This window comes from Aquarana catesbeiana, linkage group LG01 (assembly GCF_042186555.1).
Source record: "Aquarana catesbeiana isolate 2022-GZ linkage group LG01, ASM4218655v1, whole genome shotgun sequence".
Lineage (NCBI taxonomy): Eukaryota > Metazoa > Chordata > Amphibia > Anura > Ranidae > Aquarana > Aquarana catesbeiana.
In genome coordinates, this window is record NC_133324.1 from 577,492,695 (window position 1) to 577,516,905 (window position 24,211).

General features: G+C 40.4%; 1 protein-coding gene across 3 annotated transcripts in view; it reads right to left on the bottom strand.

Annotated features, from left to right (window-relative positions):
- Nucleotides 1–24,211, bottom strand: part of EPHA5 (EPH receptor A5) — a 539,960-nt gene that overhangs the window by 74,109 nt on the left and 441,640 nt on the right. For all 3 annotated transcript variants that reach the window (XM_073597764.1, XM_073597756.1, XM_073597752.1), the window contains exon 6: nucleotides 17,377–17,501. In XM_073597764.1, coding sequence (XP_073453865.1) covers nucleotides 17,377–17,501 — 125 coding nt within the window. The remainder of the gene's footprint in view (nucleotides 1–17,376; nucleotides 17,502–24,211) is intronic.

Consider the following 24,211-nt stretch of genomic DNA (forward strand, 5'->3'; position numbering starts at 1 on the left):
TTTCTCCTTCTCTTTTTCTCTCATTCTCTTTTTCTCTCTGTCTTTCCCATGTTTGAGGGACAGCACAGAGAGAAAAAGGAGGCTGGACTGTACCTGACTGACTGCTGCTGCAGCTGAAAGAGGGCCCATAGATAGCAATCCTGGTAAGGAAGTCTTTGATTACACTGGAGGGCAGAAGGATGCTGACTGGTGAATGGTCAGTCAGACATGTTAAGTCTCGCCCATTGCGGAACAGAGCATGACAAGCGGGAGTAACCAGACAGTGTGGGGCAGACTAACAATGGGTGGGCAGAGTGTAAAAGTGTCTCCTTTGCGTTGTATCTTAAACTTCTGTATTATTGTGCTGTCGGGAGCCTGGAGAGGGCCCAAGATTGAAAAGATAGAGCTGTTGTGAGAGAGCCTGCCAGGAACCTGTGTACTGGGGCTCAGCTGCTAATACTACGGCAGAGACTGTCTGCTTGAAGAGGAGCAGTCTGGGGGTTTGGAGCACATTTTTTGAAGTTGATTCCATCCTTATACGACAAGCTGAATGCATTTATCAAATATGCTGGTTTTAAATCAGACCCTTTCCCTATTGGACGAAGCACCAGTCAAGGATGTCCTTTCTTATTTGCACTGCCTATTGAACCCTTGGCCAATTATTAGATCTGATCCAAACATAAAAGGTATTGAATTAGCTGGATGTCATCATAATGTATGTCTTTTTGCAGATGACATCTTACTCTTCATGCCATCCCCCCATATCACAGCACCTAATCTCCTCTCTGTCCTAAACCATTTTGCACACATTTCGGGCTCAACAGTCTAACCATCAAAAATCTCCTGCGCTCAATATTTTCTTGCCTCCTTCAGACCTTCAGCTTGCTAAAGATTTACTTCCCTTCTCTTGGACACCTCATTGACTTCAATACCTAGGAATACAACTCACTCCTAAGATAACTGACTTATATTCAGCTAACTTCCCTCCATTACTAAAACAGGTTACTGAATTATTATCACAAAGGTCCTCTATCCCTCTATTCTGGATAGGAAAAATGTATGTAATTAAGATGGCTATATTGCCCAAGTTTTTATATCTTTTTAGAGTCTTGCCCATCACAGTTCCACAGTGCAGATGTATCTCCTTTATCTGGGGTAAAATGAAACCTTGAACCTCTAAATCCACTCTCTGTCTCTCACAATGCTGCAGAGGTTTAGGTCTCCCAAATATTTCTGCTTACTATCATGCTGCACACCTTGCACATTTACCAAAATACAATGCAATCAAAGAAATTCCTTTATGGGTAACAATTGAATCTATTGACTGTGACCCTATTTCAGTATCTAACATGTTATGGTTAAGACCAACTGATCGTGTTTTTATTCGCAATCCTATCACAAAACATTCTTTATCCATCTGGGACAAATTCAAAACTTCTCTTGTCCTTCAATCTCCTCATTTATTGCTCCTTTCTTTTGTTAAAAATCCCGCATTTTTCCCTGCCTGGATCGCACCTAATTGTTTCAAAGCATGGAATGCAGCTAATTTATCCGGTTTATAAAATTTGGTATCTGCCTCCTCCATACATTATTTTCCTACTTCGTGTGATAAATTTGGACTTCCTCAATTGGAACTGTTCCAACATTTGTAAATCAAAAAATGTTTTCAACCTTATCTCAATTCCAACTCCCAACTATCCCAGATGTCGCGTTTTGAATGCATATGTATTTCTGACCCTCATGCTAGAGGACTTGTTTAGTTTCTCTATAAGCAAATTTTAGCTAGTACAAACACAGGTCCCCCCTCATATGTCTCCAATTAGGAACTAGACCTTAATCGCTCATTTAATGCTACTGAATTGCCTAGCATATGGTCCTCCACTATGTCTGCTTCTTCTAATGTTGTTGCTGTGGAAACTAACTTTAAGGTGGTAACCAGGGCCGTCTTTAAGGAAGGGCAAAAGGGGCAGCTGCCCTGGGCCCTGTGATTGTTGTGGGGCCCAAAGCAGCTGCCTCATACTTGCCAACTAACCCAGTTTAAATTTCCTTGTCCCTTGAGGTTTTAGTCCCAGGCTGTGTCCTGATATCTCAGTGTGAAGTTCTGTTACTAATGCCACCCAGCTCTGCCCTATTGTTGTGTACAGGTGACTCACCTGCAGACCCTGTGTTTACATGTAAATATTGACACTGATATGTAAATAGCGGCAACATTCATATATAAATAGCGGCTGGCCAGCATCATTCATTTGTAAATAGAGGCTGTATTCATATGTATATCATGCCCCCCTGAGGTCATATCCACCATCACCTATACTGAATGCTGCCCACTGGGGAGAAAAAAGGGGCAGGCTTGAAAGTCCTGCCTACAACTGTGGTCATTAAGCCTAACATCAGCCTGCTCTGCAAAGGTAAGCAAATTAGTGGGGGGAGGGTAGTGTGGGGTGTGGAGAAGTAGGCAGAGAAGGAAATACAGTTTGGGGTGCACAGGTGAGCAAGGAGGGGATGTATGGAGGTAAGGAAGGTGGGTGCAAATATGAGCACAGGAGGCAGGTAGAGTTAAAGGGGAGGGTGATTAGAGTGAAGAGGATGGGATAGGTTTGGGGTGCAGAGGTTAGCATGGATTTTAGGATGCAAAGGTGTACTGACAGGGTGGATAAAGACGTAGGTCATGTGTAGGGCAGCCCATTCATTTCAATGGGCTGTTCTATGCTCTACAAATGTGGAAGAAAGTCCCAAAACCTCTTTTTAAATCACATGGTGTCAAGACACATGTCAGCAGATGCGTTAGGGTGTCATTAACAATTAATGGCACTGCTGTGTATCTGCTAAAGGGCAGCACGTTTCGGTGGTGTCAGGAAAGCGATTTTCCATGCATTCCAAACACACACAAATGTGAACGCAGGCTAAATGTCTCGGTTACATTGGTGGTCAGTGTAAATCTTCACATAACATTGGTGGTTACTGTGAATGTTTCTATTACATTAGTTGTCAGTGTAAACCCCCCTTACATTGGTGGCCAGTGTTGAAACTCCTCTTTATATTGGTAGTCGGTAAAAAAAAAAAACAGCATTGCCAGTGATCACACCCTCCCCTCCCCTCAGCACTGCCACTGATCCCAGGAGTCCTAGAATCCCTAGGAGTTTTCTATCTATTAATAGGTCCCCTCACCTCTCCAGTCCATGGTGTGCAGGCAGTGAGGAGATGATGTGCTATAACCTAGCAACCAATCAGTGAGCAGTATTGATGTACAGTAATCTCTAGCAACCAATCAACAAGCATAAATCATGTGCTGTAACCTCTAGCAACCAGTCAGCGAGTAGTAATGATACATTATAACCTCTGGTAATCGATTGCAATCACTGCCTGATCTGAATCAGTAAACAGATTTTGAGTCTAGCTGCTATTTATTGTATGTCTCAGGTGTTGAGCGAAACTGCATGGATTGGGGGGGGGGCACAAAAGGTTTTGCCCAGGATCCAATCAATATTAAAGACAGCCCCGGTGCTATCCTGTTGGTATTTGGTTCCCGCTAGAACATTAAAATATGCTTATGATTACCCTGGAGATTGTTTTCGCAGCTGTTCAGAGTCTGGCACTTAACTTCAAATTTGGTGGGATTGCCCAATTGCCCAACAATTCTAGAAGGCAGTTTTTGACTTAGCCTCCAAAATCCTGCTACAGCCCTATTAAACCTGAAACCCGATGGAACACACAGAATTCATTTCTCCTTCTTTTACAGCTCCTAACAGCCACAAAACAAACCATTGCTAAGGCATGGAAAACTAAATATTTAATTCTAGCTGAAACCATACACAGAACTAATAAAGCTCTTATTCATGCTAAAATGGAAGCAATCAAAAGAGATTGAAATGGTCGATTTGAGAAACGTTGGCTTCCTTGGGTTAACCTCCCTGGCGGTATGATTATTTCGGATTTTAGGTGCTGAAAGCGGTACAATTATTTTGCATGGAAATTTGGCGTTTTATATTGTACGCCTGTAATTCTTAACAATAACACACTTAAATCTGTCCAAACAAGAGTCTAGTAGATATCCCGGGTATGATGAAGTTTGAAACACAAAAACATAAATTATAATATAATAAATAAATATAAATAATTAAAAAAAATAATAATATAATAATAATAATAAAATAAATTTCCCCACGATTCACTATTGCTCAATTCTGCAAGTGTTCTAATTTACTATCGCTGTTTTCTAGCTGGTCTAAAACCACTTTTGACATAAAGGGACACTTTTTGGTTGCTATGGACAATCTCCAGTTTCCAGGCAGAAAGAACAGTATATATCATATAAAACTGCATGCAGGGCATGGGCCAAAGCACTTGGGACAAAAGGGATGTGAAATACTTTCATACAGTACTGTATGTGTTATGATTTTTACATTTTTTTAAATTTGCCGCCAGGCTCCGCCCCCATGCGTCACGCCGCTCGCAGGGAACGGAGCCTGGCACAGAGAGGCTTCGGAGGAGACAGAGCCCGCAGACACAGCGGGGGACATCGCAGGATCCTGGGGACAAGGTAAGTAACGCCGCACCAGGATCCTGCAATGTAATCCCGAGTGTGGCTCGGGGTTACCGCTAATGGGACTGAAATTTAACCCCGAGCCACACTCGGGATTACCGTCAGGGAGGTTAAGCATTGTTTACCTACAGACTTTGACAACACATTATTATTGCCTTGGTAATTTACTCTACTCTATTTGCCTTGACTATAATTCCTATTAATTTGGGTTTGCATCACCACTTGTAACCCCCCCCCCATTCCCTCCCCCCCTTTTTCTACCCTCTTCTCTCTGTCTACTCCTATCTTTTGTTTTCTACCTTTCTTTTAATATTGTGTGGTACTTATATACACATTATCTCTTGTTTTTAACATATACCTATTAGATTGATCTCCGTATTACTGCTCTTGCAAAATGAACCAATAGTCACTAGCTTACTCTTTTCCTTCTTATGGAATTTTCTAATGCTTTTGATGTAATACTTTATTGGTTTATTTGTTGCTCTACGTGTTACATTTTTACATTGTTATGTACTAATCCTGTTCATAAATCGATATGTTTAGCTTTATTGCTATTTGAATATTGTACCACAATCCTTGTATGTACTCAGTTTGTCAATCTTTGTTATATTTAAAAAATAATAAACACATTTGACGAGAAGAGGAGCAGTCTAGCAAGTGTTCAAGCTACAGCTGCCCGGATAACGAGGGAGGACTCTTTCACTGGCTATTGAGAGACTGCTTGATGCAGAGACAGGGGGCATAAATGGTGAGAGGCCATTGGCTGCCATCTTGCTAACATTAGGTGCTCCACACCCAGGAGAAGCTTGTTCACTTTATTCTTGATTAGTGGTGTAGACAGGGCCTCCTGTATTTTATACTGGTCTCCATGTGGGCAGGACTTACTGCACCCATGTGAGGACCCAGGAGGAAGGTCTCCCTAGTGCCCCTAAAAAGCGCGCTGAGGCTTCTGTGCAATGCAAGACTGGCGTTTAAGGCAGCACTCCAACTTAAAAGTGAGGCTTCTCCAAAAATGTGCATACTTAACTCCTGGTAATCTGTGGGCCAACTTCTACACTCTTTACATTGTTCATTATGGACATCAGTTTCTTATTTTACACTGTGCACTTCAGGTAATGGTTCTTCACTAAATTTCATAACTCCTCTATCTCTGAATTGTGCAGTATTTCTGAGTTGCTACTGCTGAGCCCATACCAGACTCCACCAGCCCAGTTACCCATCACCTCACTCCTAGTTGCAATGGGGTTGATTTACTAAAGGTAAATCCATTCTGCACTACAAGTGCACTGCAAGTGCACTTGAAAGTGCACTGAACTTACACTTGGAAGTGCAGTCGCTGTAGATCACTGTAGATCTGAGGGGAAGCTCACTTCCACCTATCCCAATTTTGTGAGAGAGGTTAGGCAAAAGGATGTGTCACTGGAGGTAAAAAAACAAGACTTTGGCACCCACATTCATCATTTGGTTGAAAAAAAAAATCTCCAATACCCCCATGAGTAGATCGACTTCTGTACAACCAGGGTGCCCATACATGGATTGAAATTCGGTCAGCTTAAGTCAATTTCCACAGCTCTGACTCTTCAAAAAGACTACATGCTCAGGGGTCTCTTGAATGCCTAAATCCAGTTGCCTCTACCTCACTTTCTTGTTTGATGGGGGGAGCAGAAGATGAGAATTCCATGGAGCACTTTTATCATAACAACACTTTTCAAAAGTCAAATACAACAAGTTTACATGGGAAGATGCATAGAATAATAAATTACCATTTTTACTGTATGTGTAACATGTCAAATAGGGGGTGACTTTTTGACTCCCACCACTTCAGCACCCCCTTGGCTGTGGGACCATTCACAGGGTTTACGGATGTGCAGTGGGGAGCTGACAGTGAAGCCACAAGGAGTCACAGCTGGCTTCCCACAGTTAGCACAGTGACGCCACAGTCCTGAAGACTGGCAAAGAACCAGCCCAGGTGAGAACAGTGCTGGATCCCCCGACAGGTAAGCACTAGGGATGAGCGCGATGTTCGAGTTGAACGTAAGTGCGACTCGAACATTGGGTGTACACCTGTTTGCCGAATTTAGAACATTATGGGGAGTTCGCGGGAAATTCGAGTGCCCGTGGAATGCCCTATAATGCACTGTGAAACCTCCAATGCACTGCGAGATCGTAGTGCATTGACGGCTGCAGATTGGCCAAAGCATGCACCTGATCTGCATGCTTTGGCCAATTACAGTGTGCTCTGTTGTGAGAGCCATGTTTGGCCAAAGGCAGGGTGCCCTTGGCCAATCATGGCTCAGGGGGCTAAGCTAACTCCCCATACTATGTAAGGCTCCTTACATAGTGGCTGTACATAGTGAATTGAATGACAGCAGTATAATGACATTTCTAAAGGAAAATAATGTAATTTAAAACTGCTCGCAGCTGTAATGTCTTGCTGAATCCCGGTGATAGACATAAATATCATTGAAAAAAAACGGTCCATTACCAACAGACCATTACCAGACCCTTTGGGTCTGGTATGGGTATTAAGAGGAACCCTGCACCAAAATTAAAAAAAAAAAATTGGCATGGGGTCCCCCTTGTAATCCATACCAGGCTATTCAGGTCTGGTATGGACTTTAAGGGGAACCCCGCACCAAAATAAATGGTGTGGGGGTTCCCCTCAAAATCCATATCAGGCCGCAGGAAAAAGGGGGGTGAGAGAGAGCCCCCCCTCCTGAACCATACCAGGCCACATGCTCTCAACATGGGGAGGGTGCTTTGGGGACCCCTATGTCATTTTTTAAAATTTTGGTGTAGGGTTCCCCTAAATATCCATACCAGACCTGAAGGGCCTGGTATGGATTTTGGGGGGACCCTATGCCATTTCTTTTAATGATTTTTTTCTATATTTTCGGGATCCGAGCAGTTTTAAATTACATTTTTTTCCTTTAGAAATGTCATTTTGCTGTGGTACGTTATAAACACGGGAAAGATGTGCTACTTTACAGGCAGACTAAGGAGACCCCCCCAGGGATGATATTTAAAGGAGTATTTCATTTTTATTGTTTCACTTTAAGCATTATTAAAATCACTGTTCCTGAAAAAACATCAGTTTTTAAATTTTTTTTTGCATTGATACATGTCCTCTGGGGCAGGATCCAGGTTACCAAACACTTTTTATGGCAATAACTTGCATATAAGCCTTTAAAATTAGCACTTTTGATTTTTCACGTTCGAGTCCCATAGACTTTAGCAGTTTTCTTTGCCTGTTCGCATGTTCTGCTGAGAATCAAACCGGGGGGGGGGGGGGGGGGGGGGGGTTCGGCTCATCCCTAGTAAGCACCCTTAGATTAAAAGCCAGCTGCTTCAGTATTTGACTCAAATTTTATTTTTATTTTTTTGGGGGGTGGCTGAAGAACCTCTTTAATGCAATGCACATTAATAGACTGCAATTAATTACCGTACTTTAATGCTAATGGGTGCATATTTTAGATTGTCCTTTTATTATAGCCAGCCTACGCACACCTGTGCAACAATCATTCTGTCTAATCAGCATCTTGATATGCCACACTTGTGAGTTGGATGGATTATCTCGGCAAAAGAGGAGGGGATACTAACACAAATTTAGACAGATTTGTGAACAATATTTGAGAGAAATAGGCCTTTTGTGTACATAGAAAAGTCATAAATCTTTGAGTTCAGCTCACGACAAATAGGGGTATAAACAAAAGTATTGTGTTTATAATTTTGCTCAGTGTATATATACAGTGGATATAAAAAGTCTACACACCCTTGTTAAAATGTCAGGTTTCTGTGAAAAAAAATGACACAAAGAGAAATCATTTAACCACTTACCAACCGGCCCATAGCCGAATGACGGCTGCAGGGCGGTTGGATAACTCTGGGTGGACGTACTATGACGTCCTCCCAGAATTCCCCTCTTGCGCGCCCCCTGGGGCGCGCACCCGAACACATCCGTGACCGCCGGGTCCAGAGGACCCGGCGCATCACGGATCCCGGTAAATGGCCACTGATCGCGGCCGTTTACCATGTGATCGCGCCGTCAAATGATGACGCCGGTTCCTCTCCTCCCCTCCTGTGTACCGATCGGTACACAGTGAGCGGGGAGGGGGATAGATGGATGTCTGCAGCGCTGTGGGCTGTATGTGTAGTGCCCACAGCGCTGCACAGAGACATCCATCCATCCATGCTCAGCCATCCCTCACTACTATGCAATGCTGTGCAATACTCTGCAATACCCCCACAATACTCTGCAATGCTGTGCAATACTCTGCAATGCCCCCACAATACTCTGCAATGCTGTGCAATACTCTGCAATACCCCCACAATACTCTGCAATACCCCCACAATACTCTGCAATGCTGTGCAATACTCTGCAATGCCCCCACAATACTCTGCAATGCCCCCACAATACTCTGCAATGCTGTGCAATACTCTGCAATACTCTGCAATGCTGTGCAATACTCTGCAATACCCCCACAATACTCTGCAATGCTGTGCAATACTCTGCAATGCCCCCACAATACTCTGCAATGCCCCCACAATACTCTGCAATGCTGTGCAATACTCTGCAATGCCCCCACAATACTCTGCAATGCCCCCACAATACTCTGCAATGCCCCCACAATACTCTGCAATGCCCCCGCCATACTCTGCCATGCCCCCGCCATACTCTGCCATGCCCCCGCCATACTCTGCCATACCCCGCCATACCCCGTCATACTCCGCCATACCCCGCCATACCCCGCAATACCCCACCATACTCCGCAATACCCCGCCCCCGCCATACTCCGCAATACCCCGCCATACTCCGCAATACCCCGCCATACCCTGCCATGCTGAGCCATGCTCAGCTGTACTCGCCCTCTGTATGTGGCCAGGCTGTGGAAGTCTCACACATGTGGTATCGCCGTACTCAGGAGGAGCAGGAGAAACTATTTTGGGGTGTCATTTTTGGTATGTACATGTTATGTGGTAGAAATATTGTATAAATGGACAACTTTGTGTTAAAAAAAAAAAAGCGTTTTAACCACTTCCCGCCCGCCGGCCATCATACAACATCCTTGATTTTGTGCGGGGATATCTGAATGATGGTTGCAGCTAAAGGCATCATTCAGATATCAGCTTTTTCAGCCAGCGATTCCCTACACCATGAGAATGATCATAGCAGCTGTTCCACTGCTTGATCGTTCTTACGGGAGGCGAGAGGGGATGTCCCCCCCTCCCGCGCTTCTACCGACTCACCGCTACGATCGAAGCCAGGATCGTTTTTTTTTTTTTTTATTTCAGGCTTCCCAGCCTAGAGGTGAGATGTGGGGTCTTATTGACCCCATATTTCACTGTAAAGAGGACCTGTCATGCCATATTCCTATTACAAGGATGTTTATATTCCTTGTAATAGGAATAAAAGTGGTCAAAAATTTTTTTTTTTGAAAAAAAGCATCAAACTAAAATAAATAAAGTAAAATGAACAATAAAAAAAAAAAAAAAAATTTAAAGCGCCCCTGTCCCTGTGTGCTCGCATGCAGAAGCGAACGCATACGTAAGTCCCGCCCACATATGAAAACAGTGTTCAAACCACACATGTGAGGTATCGCTGCGATCGGTAGAGTGAGAGCAATAATTTTGGCCCTAGACCTCCTCTGTAACTCAAAACATGTAACCAGTAAAAAATTTTAAAGCGTCGCCTATGGGGATTTTTGAGTAGCAAAGTTTGGCGCCATTCCACAAGCGCGTGCAATTTTGAAAGGTGACATGTTGGGTATCTATTTACTCGGCGTAACTTCATCTTTCACATTATGCAAAAACATTAGGCTAACTTTACTGTTTTGGTTTTTGTAAAGCACAAAACAGTTTTTTTTCCAAAAAAAAGCGTTAAAAATATTGCTACGCAAATACCGTGCGAGATAAAAAGTTGCAACGACTGCCATTGTATTCTCTAGGGTCTTTGCTAAAAAAACATATATAATGTTTTGGGGTTCTATGTAATTTTCTAGCTAATAAATGATGATTTTTACATGTAGGAGACAAATGTCAGAATTGGCCTGGGTGCTCCAGAACGCCTGAAGGTGCTCCCCTGCATGTTGGGCCTCTGTATGTGGCCACGCTGTGTAAAAGTCTCACACATGTGGTATCGCCATACTTGGGAGTAATAGCAGAATGTGTTTTGGGGTGTAATCTGTGGTATGAATATGCAGTGTGTGAGAAATAACCTGCTAATATGACAATTTTGTAGGAAAAAAAAAAAGTAAAAAAAAAACCTTGATTTTGCAAAGAATTGTGGGAAAAAATGACAACTTCAAAAAACTCACCATGCATCTTTCTAAATACCTTGGAATGTCTTCTTTCCAAAAAGGGGTCATTTGGGGGGTATTTGTACTTTTCTGGCATGTTAGGGTCTCAAGAAATTAGATAGGCCGTCAGTACTTCAGGTGTGATCAATTTTCAGATATTCGCACCATAGCTTTTGGACTCTATAACTTTCACAAAGACCAAATAATATCCACCGATTTGGGTTAATTTTACCAAAGATATGTAGCGGTATAAATTTTGGCCAAAATATATGAAGAAAAATTACTAATTTGCAAAATATTATAACAGAAATGAAGAAAAATGTATTTTTTTACAGATTTTTCGGTCTTTTTTCTTTTACGGCGCAAAAAATAAAGAACCCAGCGGTGATTAAATACCACCAAAAGAAAGCTCCATTTGTGTGAAAAAAAGGACAAAAATTTCATATAGATACAGTGTTGCATGACTGAGTAATTGTCATTCAAAATGTGAGAGCACCAAAAGCTGAAAATTGGTCTGGTTAGGAAGGGGGTTTAAGTGCCCAGTTGTCAAGTGGTTAAGAACTTTTTCCACCTTTAATGTGAACCTATAAACTGTACAACTCTGTTGAACAACATACTAAAATCTTTTAGGTGGAGGGAAGCAAAAAAAAAAAAAAATAATATGGTTGCAAAAGTGTGCATACCCTTACACTAATACTTTGTTGAAGCACCTTTTGATTTTATTACAGTGCTCAGTCTTTTTGGGTATGAGTCTATCAGCATGGCACATCTGACACATTATAAGCATACCCCACTTTTAAGTACACAATGGGGTTTATTTACTAAAGCTGGAAAGTGCAAAATCAGACTCACTTCTGCATAGAAACCAATGAGCTTCCAGGTTTTATTACCAAAGCTTAATTAAACAAGCTGGGGTTAGAAGCTCGTTGGTTTCTATGCAGAAGGGAGCCTGATTTTGCACTTTCCAGCTTTAGTAAATAAACCCCATTGTGTACTTAAAAGTGGGGTATGCCTGTAATCTTCTTCTGGTGAAGCCATTCCTTTGTTGATTTGGATGTATGCTTTAGGTCGTTGTCATGCTAAAAGATGAAGTTCCTCTTCATGTTCAGCTTTCTAGCAGAAGCCTGAAGCTTTTGTGCCAATATTGACTGGTATATGAAACGGTTCATAATTACCTCTACCTTGACTAAGGTCCCTGTTCCAGCTGAAGAAGAACAGCCCCAAAGCATGATGCTGCCACCAACATGCTTCACAGTGGGTATGGTGTTCCTTTGGTGATGTTGTGTGTTGTTTTTGCGCCAAACATATCTTTTGGAATTATGGCCAAAAAGTTCAACCTTGGTTTCATCAGACCATAACACATTTTCCCACATACTTTTGGGAGACTTCAGATGTGTTTTTGCAAATTTTAGCCGGGCTTGGATGTTCTTCATAAAAAAAAGGTTTCCATCTTGCCACTCTACCCTATAGCCCATACATATGAAGAATACGGGAGATGGTTGTCACATGTACCACACAGCCAGTACTTGCCAGATATTCCTGCAGCTCCTTTAATGTTGCTGTAGGCATCTTGGCAGCCTCCCTGACTGGTTTTCTTCTCGTCTTTTCATCAATTGTGGAGGGACATCCAGTTCTTGGTAATGTAACTGTTGTGCCATATTTTCTCCACTTGATGATGACTGTATTCACTGTATTCCATGGTATGTCTAATGCCTTGGAAATCCTTTTGTACTTTTCTCCTGACTGATACCTTTTAGCAATAAGATCCCTCCAATGCTGTGGAAGCTCTCTGCGGACCATGGCTTTTGCTGTAGGATGCTGTAGGATGAGACTAATGTCAGGAAAGACCTACTAGAACAGCTGAACTTTATTTGGGGTTAATCATAGGCACTTTAAATGATGGCAGGTGTGTACTCACTCCTACTTAGCATGAGTTTGAATGTGATTGCTTAATTCTGAACACAGCTACATCCCCAGTTATAAGAGGGTGTGCACAATTATGCAACCATATTATTTTAGTTTTTTATTATTACTTCCTCCTCCTAAAATATTTCAGTTTGTTTTTAACTGAGTTGTACAGTTTATAGGTCACATTAAAGGTGGAAAAAGTTCCGAAATCTATCTATCTATCTATCTATCTATCTATCTATCTATCTATCTATCTATCTATCTATCTATCTATCTATAGATCTATATATAGATATCTATAGATATCTATAGATAGATATATCTATATATATATATAGATATAGCTAGATAGATATAGATATAGATATATCTATATATTATATATATATATAGATATAGATATATATATATATATCTATATCTATCTATCTATCTATCTATCTATCTATCTATCTATCTATCTATCTATCTATCTATCTATCTATCTATCTATATAAATATAGATATATAGGTCACAGTTTATAGGTCACATTAAAGGTGGAAAAAGTTCTGAAATTATTTATCATTGTCTCTTTTTTTACATCACAGAAACCTGACATCTATCTATCTATCTATCTATCTATCTATCTATCTATCTATCTATCTATCTATCTATCTATCTATCTATCTATCTATCTATCTATCTATCTATCTATCTATCTATCTATCTATCTATCTATCTAGTATTTTTCTGTAATATATGTCAGTCTGGCTAGGTCTAATTAAGCCAGCTTGGCTCATATATCTATTCCCTCAACAACAAATAGTTACTTGAGCAGAATAAAAATAATTGCAGTATGCAATCTGCTAATTGTAAAACTATGTGCTTTCTATTGGATCATCTTTCATTTTAGATTTAGTAATTATTTTAACAGGAGTTCAAACATAGGGGCAATACTTCTACCACTGCATAAGTAATTTAGACTAATTTGAAATATGCAGTGTATAAATGTGAGGTGTTAAAATTATTACAAATAATGATTCTGTACCTTAAATTGCCTTGCAACGCTTCTCATTTTTCATTTAAAGGAAAACTGCTTTTCTTTTAATGTTTATGATATAATATAATTATAATACAGTATAAGCCACACAAGTAAGGGAAATTAACTTAACATAAAAAAAAACCTTGTTAAATAGATTCATATTTTAAAAACCTGTTTCTATGGAATTTGGAATTACATTTGCACATGGGGTCAGCCATATTTTCCTCCTTTATTCCTTGTTATTATTATATCACTGCAAGTCTACCAGTCAGAGGTCTCCATGCCAAACTCATTGGAAACCAGGGACCACATGACCTAGGCTGCTAAGACTGGATGATGGGAAGAAGCAACTTTTTCTATTCATGGTATGCTTCTCTATGTCCTTTGGCAATGCTGAATGTGCACCATCAGACTCTACTGAGATTCTGCTTGGAAAAAAAAAATATCTATCAACAGGTTTATGTGATGGCTAAGCTGATGGGTCTCATTTTTGTCTATTTCCATAAGAATTTTTCTTGTCAATGATTTTATTATAGTTAACTGTCACTGTTTTTTAGGTAACAAAAGTAGTCATGAAAAGGTCTCAAGTGACCCCGACTTGCAACATGACACTTTAGGAAAAAAAAAAGTTGACGTGACAGTATAAGCACAAGTGACATTGCGCTTCCATTAGGGTCATACAAAAACAGTTTCATGTCTCTGATCTTGTCAAACAAGATGATCATACAAAAAAAAAAATAATTTGTATCTGACAGGATTAGAGCATTTCTGATGCCACATGGAGATGATGCTGCAATTATCGGATCAGTGCAGACACTACAAGCTGCAATTCTCAGCTAAAAATGACTGGCATGAACAGCTCTCATGTGCCCAAACTGTAGATCTTTGCCCCTTCATATATTTAAGCATAGTTACAAGCTGAACAGGATTAGGGATGTCTGTTTAAATAAATACTGTAAGAAAATAATAAGGAGGCGCTAACATTTTTTGAAATGCTAGATGCCCTGGTGTATTGTTGGTCAAGTGTCTTGCAGAATCAATGAACTACAACAAAAATAAAGTAAAGATGTGTCCAAGGTGAAAGGGAATATAATACCTGATATATTAAAATTGTCTGGATGTTTAACATGCAGGAAAATCTGTCTTTGGAAAAATGGGGCAAGAAACAGTTTGTGTAGAATATGTAAAAATATAAAAAATAAAAAAAATAAAGATTTGTTGAAGAGCTTTAAAGTTGGACAGTTTACATTGGATGGCAGGTTTACAGTGAGTATAGGTGTAGAGGAAACATGCCTAAAACAGGTCTTTCAGGAATTATGTCTCCAAAAAAAGTTTTTTTTTTTTTTAAGCAATTCAATTAACTTATCTACCCTGCAATTTTTAAATTTTTCAAACATGTGTTAAAATCAGATTTTTTTTGCTAGCAACTTACTTTAAGCCATCAAAATAAAGCACACTGAGAGGCTAGGGCAGTTGCCGGTCCAGGCATCTGGGTGGATCCAGGCATTAACTTCGGTATCTCTCTAGAGCCTGGACCGTTTCTGTGATGTCAGCTGACAGCAGACTTTAGCCCACTGTCGGCTAAATATGGGTGCACTCCTGTGACCCACAGGAGAACTAGAGCCAAATGAGCTTTGGCCATAATTCTCCTTTAACCACTTGCAGCACAATCACTTATACGCTATATTACCAAAAATATCAGGACACCTGCCTTTACACATACATGAACTTTAATGGCATCCCAGTCTTAGTCCATAGGGTTCAATATTGAGTTGGCCGACCCTTTTGCAGCTATAACAGCTTCAACTCTTCTTGGAAGGCTGTCCACAAAGTTTAGGAATGCATCTCTGGGAATGTTTGACCATTCTTCCAGAAGCGCATTTGTGAGGTCAGGCACTGATGTTTGATGAGAATACCTGGCTCACAGTCTCCTCTCTAATTCATCCCGAAGGTGTTGTACTGGGTTGAGGTCAGGACTCTGTGCAGGCCAGTCAAGTTCCCCCACCCCAAACTCGCTCATTCACACTATATTGCCAAAAGTATTGGGCCACCCCTCCAAATAATTTGGTGGAGGGGGATTATGGTGTGGGGTTGTTTTTCAGGGGTTGTGCTTGGCCCCTTAGTTCCAGTGAAGGGAACTCATAAAGGCGTCAGCATACCAAGACATTTTGGACAATTTTATGCTCCCAACTTTGTTCCAACATGACTATGCATCAGTGCACAAAGTTAGGTCCATAAAGATATGGATGAGTGAGTTTGGGGTGGAGGAACTTGACTGGCATGACCAGAGTCCTGATTTTTTTACATGACAGTCGAGAGTCAGCTAAAAAAATCAATACTAAGCTTGCTTTAACCTCCTATCAAGATGTTTATAAAAACAGTATACCTTGTAGACAAGGGATTAATTAATGTCCTGCATGAGCTGTTTTTCCCATTTGTATCATTTTTGTCATACTAAAGCAAAACTCTAGTGTGATGAGAGGGGTCCTTCCACTACTGTTCTTCACATTTGCGGTGGATGGCACATTCTCCTGCACAGTACACCACTCAAATAATGACATGTGAGCACTGTTCTGTGCAGCAGTTCTGTGAGCCCAGGACAATGTGGTGATGCAGTCACATGGACTGAATCCATGAAATGAGTTAAATGACACTGAGAAGAGTAACAGCAGATAGAGAAGAGTGTCATGGGTGGGCAGTGCTTGAACGAAGGTGAGCGCTACATTTTTATTTTAACTATTAATGGGCTACTTAGTTGCAAATACTGAAATTGGGTTTTACATCAAAATCCATAATCTGTATATGTGTTCTAATTTTTGGATTTAAAAGGTACAGAAGCCAGTCGATTAGCATCACAGCTAAGGCACTTATCCATGCAGGGGAGATCAGAGCGGGCAGCCTCCAGGCATTAGTAAAGGTTTAACTGCTGGCTTTGGGTTACAGGAAATGCTAAGACACAAGCACAATGACAGTGTAATGACCTTCAAGTTGTTTTTCAACTTGTATTCTTGTAACTGCCTAAATAACAAAGCTAGATTCCAATCCGTTTTCCTGTATTCACTTCCAAAACATTAGCTGATATTGTTTCATTTTTAGTAAGGATCTTTCTTATCACATCATATAATTGCTTTTGCCACTGGTACTGTGCAGAGCTTCCGAGAGAGAAATGACACACGATCTACTGAGAGGGGTTAATATTTCAGAAATGCTTTCATAATCTGGCTTTTGCTCCCAACATTATCAAGATAATCAATGATTTACAGCCAGTATTTTAAATCAATTATTTATATGCAAACTGATTTCCCGCCCTTGAATACATAAAAATATTGTCAAAGCGGGCTCATAAATATTAGCTATATATAATGTTTGGCTTCCTTTTATTTAAGTGACCTTTATTCAGATCAGCAAAGTCTGCCAATAACTCTAAGCTGAACTTTTAATGTATTTCCCTCAGCTGACATGCCACACTAATGAAAAACACACACTGGAAGTCACCCTGGTCATTTATTGCAGACACAATCAATTAGTAATCAATTTCCCCATGTAGCTGATGGCTCCCTAACCAAGATTAGCTGGCAACAGAAAACAAAAATACAAAGATATAACTGTACGTTACAAAAGGTCAGACCTTTTCAAAATATTTGATCTCATATTCCAGGATGATACCGTTGGGTCGCTCTGGTTCCTGCCAAGACAAGGAAATGCTATTTTTGGTGATTTTTCCTTTCTTCACATGAGTGACTGGAGACGGGGCTGCAGAAACAAAAGCAAAATAGCAAGATTAATAGAGGAAGCCTCTGATTTTATAGTCGTAGTTTTTTTTTTACATTTGCCTTGGCTCTTGTGCTAGCTCTAGTGTTTGGTATATTCCTAAAATGATAAAAATGTATGTTAAAAATACAGATTCTCATAAAAGTATGTGTATGTGTATGCCAAATATACAAGACTATATATACATTTTATATATATATATATATATATATATATATATATATATATATATATATATATATATATATATACATATACTCTTACTCCTGACCAGAGATTGGCTGTTGGCTGGAAAAACATCAATATGCAGGCTTGAATCTGTGTTCTTCCACTCATGTCCCAGCTCCCTGGGATAAAGGGGGAAGTAACCGAGCCCACACCATTTTAGTAGATAAAAAAGAGCTTTGGAATAAAGCAGTGACTTCAGCAGAGTGTCTCTCAGAGCTCTGCTGAAGTCGCTGTTTTATTCCAAAGCGCTTTTTTATCTACTAAAATGTGAGTGTATTTCCTCCTTTTTTATTGAATAAATTACTTCTGATTTAAATGGGATTACACTATGTGCCTACCTCTTCTTCCTTTTCAGAAATCTGCAATTATCCATGTGGTTCTCTGTCCATTACCTTTCCCATTGAGGTCCATCGTTGGCGTTGGTCTTCTGGTCGGAAGTCGTGTCCCCTGTGACAGTTTCCCCTGGGTGTGTGGCCCTACAAGCTTGATTGACCCATTGGGTGTACACTCATTTGGGTTCAATCTCTCCGGTAAGCCTTTTGACTCTCTGGTGGTGGATCACTTATCATCAAGTTTGGGCACGTTTTTCTTTGTCACATCGTTATCCAGTTCAAGTGTCAGTTATTTTGAACCACATTTTGGATATCTACAATTTATTGTTTGGTTCACCTGTCCAAACACCAAGGACTATAATTTATTTTTATTTTAAAAGAATTTTTTTCTTCACTTCATATTTTGATTGTCACACAATATATTAATTTTTTGGTCTATCATACACGCATATTCAGTGTCTATACGCATTGCCTGCATATATATGTTGTTTGTGTTTCTTCCTGGATCATTTATGTGCACTCTATGTATATATATATTTTTCAGTTCATTCTGAGATTTATTCTGAGCGCTGCACTTACTGTTCACATGTTTTTCTTTTTTTGCAATTGATCTATTGCTGTGCTAGCTGCTTTTTTACATTGACTGCAGACAGCGCGGTATATTTGCTTTATATTTTTCATGTGACAACACTGAAGAAATGACACTTTGCTACAATGTAAAGTAGTGAGTGTACAGCTTATATAACAGTGTAAATTTGTTGTCCCCTCAAAATAACTCAACACACAGCCATTAATGTCTAAACCACTGGCAACAAAAGTGAGTACACCCCTAAGTGAAAATATCCAAATTGGGCCCAAAGTGTCAATATTTTGTGTGGCCACCATTATTTTCCAGCACTGCCTTAACCCTATTGGGCATGGAGTTCACCAGAGCTTTACAATCCACTGGATTCCTCTTCCACTCCTCCATGACGACATCACGGATCTGGTGGATTTTAGCGACTTTGGGCTTCTCCACCTTCCATTTGAGGATGCCCCACAGATGCTCAATAGGGTTTAGGTGTGGAGACATGCTTGGCCAGTCCATCACCTTTACCCTCAGCTTCTTTAGCAAGGCAGTGGTTGTCTTGGAGGTGTGTTTGGGGTCGTTATCATGTTGGAATACTGCCCTGCAGCTCAGTCTCTGAAGGGAGGGGATCATGCTCTGCTTCAGTATGTCACAGTACATGTTGGCATTCATGGTTTCCTTGATGAACTGTAGCTCCCCAGTGCCGGCAGCACTCATGCAGCCCCAGACCATGCTTGACTGTAGGCAAGACACACTTGTCACTCCTTGTTGCTGCCACACACGCTTGACACCATCCAAACCAAATATGTTTACCTATCAGGTGTTCTATCAGGTTAAGGTCAGGACTCTGTGCAGGCCACTCAAGTTCTTCCACCCCAAACTCACTCATCCATGTTTTTATGGACCTTGCTTTGTGCACTGGTGTGCAGTCATGTTGGAACATGAAGATGCCATCCCCAAACTGTTCCCACAAAGTTGGGAGCATGAAATTGTCCAAAATGACTTGGTATGCTGACACCTTAAGAGTTCCCTTCACTGGAACTAAGGGGCCAAGCCCAACCCCTGAAGGAAAAACAATCCCACACCATAACCCCCCCCCTCTCCACCAAATGATTTTGGATACCATTAAAGTTCATGTGCATGTAAAGGCAGGCGTCCCAATACTCTTGACAAAATCGTGTATATATAAATGTATATATGCATAAATACATAGGCAGAGAATTAGTTATCAAAAATGTTGGGTTGTTAAAGGTAAATTTACTTTCAGAAAAAGTTTGCTTACAGTACCCTGCCTGCCTACCCCCCAACACAAAATAACCCGCACACTCTGTCCAGGTTTAATATTAACCTGAATCTTGAGCACTGTTTACATCTTGCAGTTCAAGTTTTCTTGCTGCTGGCTGTGCCTGTGTACTATTTCCTCATATATTCCTATGGGACTGTCTCTCAAATCAGGGGGGTGGTTGGGATTTCTTTAGGTACAGAGGGAGTGTTAAGCAGGAAGGGTAAAAGTTCATTCTCTGAACATATACTTACCCTTTAAAGTGGATTTCCACCCAAAAATGGAACTTCCACTTTTTGGATTCCTCCCCCCCTCCGGTGTCACATTTGGCACCTTTCAGGGGGGAGGAGGGAGCAGATACCTGTCTAATACAGGTATTTGCTCCCACTTCCTGGCATAGCTCACCGCGGCACTTGCGGTGACCTATGTCACTTCCGGCACCTACCCTGCCCTCCCCCCGCTGTATTCTGTGAGACACAGAACACAGCAGGGACCTGAGAGGACGTGCAGCGCGACTCGCGCATGCGCAGTAGGGGAACCAGGAAGTGAAGCCGCACGGTTTTAGCTAAATCTAAATGTACCTATGTTATATTCTAGAAGTTCAGAAAAATGTAGAAAAACAAATAAGTTTGTGATCGGTGTATTACAGATACGCAGGTCATACTGGCTCTGCAACATCTGATCTGTCCTAAGATAAACTGCTCCCTGTGGGTTTCTAATTTACACTTGTTATGGTAAATGTCGATTTCCCCTTTTGTTTTGTTTTTTAGCTATTTCTAACAGTTCACATAGTTTGTGTATTCAGGCAATTTAAAATCATAACTTGCATCACTGGTAATGGACATGGAGAATTTGTAAAACTGATTGACAGGAAAATATCATATTATTCCAATGGTGAGCTAAGAATCTTTACTCAAAAAATTGTGTGAATATTTGCTTCTATTATCCAATAATGGGGGGAAAAAAATTCTGATCACTTTAAATACCCAATTTAGTGATACTTTTCAAAAGACCGGATAATTGAAGTAAATATTCACACAATTTTTAAGTAAATATTCCCAACTGCTTTAGTAAATCAGCCCCGATGTGTCTGATTTTCAAATCAATTTGCTTGTCTATAATTTTTGCTTAAACATGATATGAATGCATGAGGTGAACACAGTTTTGCATTATTCACAAAACTAAGTAAACATTTACTTTGCAAAGTGAACATTCTCTACTTCTCTAGACAATCAACTCCATTGAATATTTCATATCAGATACATCAAGAGACCTGCAAACGGTGTAAACAACAGCAGCATGAAGTTCTTGTTTATGAGACACCTGTGGCTGGGGGGACTAACTGATCCAGAACAGAATGAATCCTCTAGTAAACAGATGTGAACAACCATTGCAATTAAAAACGCAAACATAAAACAAAAATTGACTATTGATTAGTTGCCTTTTGCATTCGTGATGACGCGTGCATGCGCAAAATGCATTGAGATACGAGCCTCCTATAATACCTGCTAAGATGGTTCTTAGAGCATCCCAGATGGTGGAATGCACGGTTCTTTGGTACAGCGAGAGACAGCTGGAAGCTGCACATGCCGAGAGTGCGATTCTACTATTATATTGTAAGTGCATTTATTTTTATTTTGTATGAGCTTTTAACATATTAAAACGTACTACACTATATATTACCCTCTTGTGGTCCCTCCTGGATCATTTATTGTAGTGTTACAAAGTGGGAGTGAGGAGAGAGGCGTTTGCTGAAGAATTGGAATCTGTTCCTATGAGAAGTGGATCTGTTTACTTTCTGCTTGATGGTCACTTGGTGGCCAAAAGGTTCTGGTGAGCACGTACACATTTTTTCACTTGGTGGAGCACAGTAGTTGGAAGATTACCATAATTCTTGAAGGAGCACGGTGCTTGACTATCCTTAAACATATATGGACTTTTTATGCTATGGTTAATTTATTCTGACACTTTGGGGTTTATTTACTAAAGCTGGAGAGTGCAAAATCAGTCCCACTTGTGCATAGGAATCAGCTTCCAGGTTTTATTGCCAAAGCTTAATTGAACAAACTGAGGTTAGAAGCTGATTGGTTTCAATGCAGAAGTGAGACTGATTTTGCACTCTCTAGCTTTAGTAAATAAACCCCTTTATTTTGTTTCGTATAGTTGGTGACACGTCTTTATTTAAGTAGATGTATTAGACCCTTTTCACACAGGCAGTTTTTGGGCGTTTTAGCGCTAAAAATAGCGCTGCCTGAAAACTAAATACTATTAATTTGAATTGGTGCTTTCACACTGGGGTGGTGTGCTTACAGGGCGATAGAAAAAGTCCTGCAAGCAGTATCGTTGGGGCGTGTTTGGAGAGCTGTAAAAAGTGCTCCAAATACGCCCCTGCCCATTGAAATGAATGGACAGCGCTTCCAAAGCACCTTAAAAGTGCTTTGAAAGCTCCACAAAATGGGTCTTTTTTGTTTTTTTTAACCACTTGCCGACCAGCCGCCGTCATTATACAGTGGCAGGTTGGCACAATTCCGCAAATCGCCGTAGCTGTACGTCGGCCCTTTAGACAGCTCTAGCAGGCATGCGCGTGTGCCCACTGCACGAAGGAGGACGCAATGCACTTGACTGGCGGCTGCGATGTATGCCGGCCACATGCGATTGTGGGCATGAGAGCTAGAACGGGGATCTGTTTATGTAAACACACAAATCTCTGTTCTGACAGGAGAGGAGAGACTACTAAGTCTAATGCCCTGTATACACGATCGGACATTCCGACAACAAAATCCATGGATTTTTTCTGAAGGATGTTGGCTCAAACTTGTCTTGCATACACACGGTCACACAAAGTTGTCGGAAAATCCAATCGTTCTGAACGCGGTGACGTAAAACATGTACGTTGGGACTATAAACGGGGCAGTAAGCAATAGCTTTTGTCTCTTAGTTTATTCTGAGCATGCGTGGCACTCCGTCGGAATTGTCCACACACGGTCGAAATTTACGCAAACGGATTTTGTTGTCGGAAAATTTTATAGCCTGCTCTCAAACTTTGTGTGTCGGAAATTCCGATGGAAAAAGTCTGATGGAGCCCACACACGGTTGGAATTTCCGACAACAGGCTCCGATTGCACCTATTCTATCGGAAAGTCCGACCGTGTGTACAGGGCATAAGTCCTACTAAGTAGGAACAGCGATATGTCTCCTCCTCTAGTCAGTCCCATCCCCATACAGTTAGAAACACACAAAGGCAACATATTTAACCCCTTGATCGCCCCCTAGTGTCAACCTCTTCCCTACCAGTGACATTTACACAGTAATCAGTGTATTTTTATAGCACTGATTGCTGTATAAATGTTAATGGTCCCAAAAATGTGTCAAAAGTGTCCAATCTGTCTGCCGCAATATCGCAGTCCCGCTAAAAATTGCAGATCGCCGCCATTACTAGTAAAAAAAAAAATAAAAAAATAATAAAAATGCAATAAAAATGCCATAAATCTATTCCCCATTTTGTAGACACTATAAGTTTTGCGCAAACCAATCATTATACGCTTATTGCAATTTTTTTACCAAAAATATGTAGAAAAATATATATCTAAATTGATAAAGAAATTTCTTTTTACATTTTTTTGGGGGGATATTTATTATAGCAAAAAGTATAAAATATAGTTGTTTTTTTTTTTCAAAATTGTCGCTATTTTTTGGTTTATAGCTTAAGAAAAAAAAAACGCAGAGGTGATCAAACGCAGAGGTGATTCATTTTTGGCACACACACTTTAGGAATTATAAAGTCATTATAAAGTCTTTTTCAAGAGAGGTTTTTTTTTTGTCTCCATAAGGGCAGCGCCATACTATTCCTGTTTTCCTTTTTCTTTTTTTTTTTTTTTTTTTTTTTTTAACACTTTCCACCTAGATGATATTACATCTATATCCACAACTACTTTATTACCTAACTTAAAGGGCACAATGCACCTTTGTTGAACAATTGGAGCACCAGTTGTTGTATTTTCATTTTGAATAGAAATATTCACCACCAGTCAGTTTTATTCAATTTTTGAACATATACAGGTTTTAGAAGCAATTCTATAAGGATACTAGGCAATACATTCACTACAAAGAAAGAAAAAAAATAAAAAAAAAAAAAAAAAAATTTGTCTCCATAAGGGCAGCGCCATACTACTCCTGCTTTTTTACCAGAGGTGATCAAATACCACCAAAAGAAAGCTCTATTTGTGGGAAAAAAAGGACGTCAATTTTTTTTTTTTGGAACAGCGTCGCATGACAGTGTAAT